Genomic DNA, 4645 nt, shown 5'->3' with positions numbered 1-4645 from the left:
GAAAGAGTAGCTGAAAATGAGAAGAAAGATTCTGACTTTGTAGCTGGTACTGGAGAATATGGTAGTGAGGAATTGGGTGGTGAAGGTGGTTGTGCCCCGAAAACAAGTGAAGCACAAGGGAGTGATGATAATGATGGATGGGATGATGATGAGGGTTATGGCTGGAATGAGAATGTGAAAGAGAGTGAGGTTGATAAGGTAAGTGGAGATTTTGATGTTGATGGTGATGGTAATGGTGATGATGAAGTTGAAGTTGAAGGTGATGAAGGAGTGGAGAAGAAGAAAGATAGAAGCAGTGGTAGAGTACAACAGTAATATCTACTGAGGCCTGATGTTGAAGATTGTGCTTTCTATCTTAAAACTGGAACTTGCAAATTTGGATTCAATTGCAAGTTTAATCACCCACTTGGTAGGAGGAAGAACCATGTATTAATTATTCTTCTGTTCCTGTTATCAATTTAGCACTGGATTGCATGTTTGAAAATTAAGGTTGAAATTCACTCATGAATATTTATCATTTGTCCAAAAAAAATTTTCTTGTATTTTTAGCATTATATATTATATGAATGGAATGAGTAGATTGAGATAAAGGGCATTTATGCTTAACTGAATAATCACTGGCTTGCCCTTCATCTCCAAACATTGCTTCAGAACATCAATGGAATCTCCGTTAAATCACAATGGTGGACCACAACTATGGGACGAAGGAGAAGGGAAGAAGAGATACTACATATAATAATCATTCTTAGCTTGTAGGGTTTTAATGGGACTAGGATCACATTGGGTAGAAAATTAAGATTTGTCAGGTCAGCTAGCCGTTGCTGGCTCCAACATGGTATGGGAGGTGCCAGATCATTATTCTGTTCGCTGACTGTGCGCTGGAAAGAGTCGCAGGACAACTATGGGTGTCGGAGCTAAATGTGAGGGATAATATTAGAAAATTTTAAAAGTTAAGGACGATTACGGGTAACTCGCCCAGAGACCACTTTGTGAAACAAGGATACAAGTATTTGCTCTTTGAATTCATCATTTGCAAGATGTAACTCCTCAAAAAATCTCAAGTTATTAACCATGGGAATACGAAAGACGAGGCCTTTAGAGAGTTGTGAAAGATATCTACTAAGACCAATAAAGGATAACACTCTCAGTTACAAATTTCTCTTATGTGTCTTAACTTTGTAGCTTCTGTTTTAATAAAGAAATTTGCCATTTATAAAACTTAAAAGTAGTTATTATGAAAGAGGTAAATTCTATAAATAGTTTATAACTTCAAACAAGGTAATTTACAAAGTTAGAAGGAAAATAAAATGGTAGAGAAAAGAAGAAAGAATAAGACTTATCATAATTATTTTATAAAAAATTCGGTCAACAAACTAGCTTGTCCAACATACTAGAGGAAGCAACAATACCATAAGGAAATATTTTTGTCACCTATGATCTTTGCCACACAACAATTTGGTTAAGGAAACAAGAAATTAAGTATCTAAAATTAGAGATAACTTCGCTAGAAGACTCCAATATTACAGAGGAAGTAGGTAAGGATTTAATAGGTATTATATCGTGGACGTTCAGTTAGAAGAAAACCATTTTATGGTTGTGGCGTGAAACTGAAACATATGTCGTCACAAACGTGTTTAGGCAACTTTTACTCCTTAAATTGAGGTTTTTGTATTCACATCACCTACCTCTGTTTCTTCCCCCTTTCGCCATGAAAACTCGGCAAGTCTTCAAGGCATCACCCTCTTCATTGGGACCACAAAACTTGTTACATTCATCTTCAACTTCTCTTCCTCTAACCTTCTTTGACATATTATGGCTAAGGTTACCACCAGTTCAGCGAGTTTTCTTCTATGAATTCCCTCACCAACCTTCACTCTTCTATGATACCCTTCTTCCTAAACTCAAACACTCTCTTTCTCTTGCACTTGCTTACTATTTCCCTCTTGCTGGAATCCTCACCTGGCCTCATGATTCCAACAAACCCATCATCATCTACAACTTTGGTGACACTCTCTCACTTATTTTAGCTGAATCTGATGCTGATTTCAACCATCTTTCAGGACCTGACCTTTGTGAAGCCTCAGAGGTTCACCATCTTGTTCCTGAATTGTCCATTTCAGATGATGAAGCCACTGTCTTGGCCTTACAAGTTACACTTTTTCCAAACCATGGATTCTCCATTGGAGTCACATCACACCATGCTGTTCTTGATGGAAAAACCTCAACATCCTTTATCAAATCTTGGGCTTATCTCTGCAACAAGCTAGGAGATTCATCATCATCACCTTGTGAATTGGCTCCTGAATTGAGTCCTTTCTTTGACAGAGAAATTGTGGGAGATCCTAAAGGAGTTGAAGCAAAGTATCTGAGTGATTGGTTAAAGCAAGGTGGACCCAACAACAGAAGCCTCAAGGTGTGGAATCTTCAAGTTCCACAAGATTCAGTAAGGGGTTTGTTCAAATTGTCTAGATCAAACATTGAGAAGCTCAAGAACTTTGTAGGTTCAAGACAGAAAGGGAATAGCAATCTTCACTTGTCAAGTTTTGTTGTATCTCTTGCATATGCTTGGGTTTGCAAGACGAAAGCTGAAGAAACTAAGAGCAAGAAAGTTGGTATGGCTATAAATGTTGATTGCAGGAACCGATTAGATCCACCTCTTCCTCCAACATACTTTGGAAACTGCATCGGTGCAAGAATTGCAGTTGCTGAAACAAGAGAATTCTTGGACGAAGATGGTGGAGTAGTTGTGGCTGTGGAATCACTGAGTTCTGCTTTGGAGACACTGAAGGATGGGGTTCTGAATGAAGCTGAGACTTGGTCATCACTTTTGCTTGATGGGCTGCACAGTGATGAAGAAATGAAGCTTACTGGTGCTGCTGGCACACCAAGGTTTGAGGTTTATGGAAGTGATTTTGGATGGGGAAGACCAAAGAAAGTGGAAATGGTGTCTATTGACAGAACTGGTGCAATTTCTCTCTCAGATAGCAGAGATGGTGATGGTCTTGAGGTTGGTTTTGTGTCCAGTAAACCTTCAATGGAAGCATTTGCTTCCATCTTTGCCAACGGTCTTCTTCTTTGAGCTGAGTAATGATAAATCATAAATGTGTGTATAACACAAAAATGAGTAGCTGAAATGTTTTGTTCCTATTCACAAGTTTGGTTGTTCCTGATTAGTCATTTTTTTATCATGAATTCTTGTTTGGGATATCAACTTGGATTAACGTTTGGATGTTGCTATACTTGTGTTTTTTTAGATTTTATTTTAATCAAAATTGGATATATTTGTTTGTCAAAAAAGATTTCTAAGTCATTAGGATATTACAAATTTTTACGAATTTGCAATATATGGTGATTCGAATCACCATATCATTTAGGAGTACTATAAAAATTTGTAATATGTGGTTGACTTAGGTCATTATAGAAATACTCTACATAGTCAATAATAATTTAGATCTTAAAAAAAATATTTTTATCATATATTTACCTAAATCACTAGAATATTACAAATTTTTATAGTACTCATAACATTTTTTAAGTCATTTTTTAAAATTTTTTTGTATTAGAATAAAATATATTTTTTAATTATTTTATATGGAATAAAATATTTTTTTCATTTCTAAATTATTATTGACTATGAAGAGTATTTTATTTAAAATTTGAGTACATGCATGTATTTACCTAAGTTATTAGAACATTACAAATTTTTATAGTACTCCTAACATTTTTTAAGCTATTTTTTTTAAATTGTTTTGTATAGGATAAAATATTTTTTATAGTATAATTTAAATTAATTTATTAAAAAATATTAATGAGCTATTAAAAAATGGACAAAAAGTATTGTATGGAATTCGAATTGATAGATCACAAATATTTTAAAAAAGTCTCGTAATTAAATATTTTGTTAGCTTTTTTGTAATGTATGAAATAAAATATATATTTTTTTAATTTTTAAATTATTAATTTTTTTAATAAAATTTTTTAATAAATTATTAATTTTTTAACAGCATAGAAATTACTATGTGTGTAATTCGAACCTATTTGGTTCGAATTAGTGTGTGCGTGTGTTTGTGTATAATTTGAACATATTTGTTTCGAATTATGTAGAAATGAAGTTCGAATCAAGTTAGTTCGAACTACATATAAATGTGCATTGGTGATTCACGAAGCAAATTTTAATTTGGCAGATTTGTGTAAAATTTTGTTCTTCTTAATTTATTATTGTGATTTACCCTTAGATTTTTAGGTCGTCCAAAGAATCAAAAGCATACTTCAATGAAGAAATTGATTACCCAAATAGGTACATTATGATGTTTTTACCAATCTGCCACTATTTTGTAAATTTATTATCGAATTGTCATCCTTTTCAATTAATTTGTACACTTATTATCATATAAAAAGTAGTTTAATATCACGACATAGAACCAAGTACTTATAAGAAGATGCTGAAATTAGTGATAACGCAATAGAAGCTCTCACTTAGTGAGCTTTAGTGTCTTCTTTTTTGTAGACGCCAACCGATTGTGTCTCTGAGTCAACGTTGAAAGAAAAAATTAGATGTAACTATGACGACAAAGTGACATCTCTATGAATAATTAAAACAAATGGTAAGGTAATAAATTTAACAGATAATGGCAAACTAAAAAAG

The 4645-nt window shown here is 33.5% G+C and overlaps 1 protein-coding gene across 1 annotated transcript; it reads left to right on the top strand.

Annotated features, from left to right (window-relative positions):
* The first annotated feature begins 1337 nt into the window (after positions 1–1337).
* On the top strand, positions 1338–4196 carry LOC112797879 (malonyl-CoA:anthocyanidin 5-O-glucoside-6''-O-malonyltransferase). The gene has a single exon (XM_025840989.3). It carries the CDS (start codon positions 1709–1711, stop codon positions 3077–3079), a length of 1371 nt encoding a protein of 456 aa, XP_025696774.1. The 5' UTR covers positions 1338–1708; the 3' UTR covers positions 3080–4196.
* Positions 4197–4645: the final 449 nt, after the last annotated feature.

Source organism: Arachis hypogaea, chromosome 4, assembly GCF_003086295.3.
Source record: "Arachis hypogaea cultivar Tifrunner chromosome 4, arahy.Tifrunner.gnm2.J5K5, whole genome shotgun sequence".
NCBI classification, from domain to species: Eukaryota; Viridiplantae; Streptophyta; class Magnoliopsida; order Fabales; family Fabaceae; genus Arachis; species Arachis hypogaea.
The sequence above is the reverse complement of the archived record's forward strand: the minus strand, read 5'-3'. Positions and strand labels throughout refer to the sequence as shown.

Coding starts and splice junctions, on each gene's coding strand:
- LOC112797879 (XM_025840989.3), top strand. CDS start 1,709: ATGAAAACTCGGCAAGTCTTCAAGGCATCACCCTCTTCATTGGGACCA.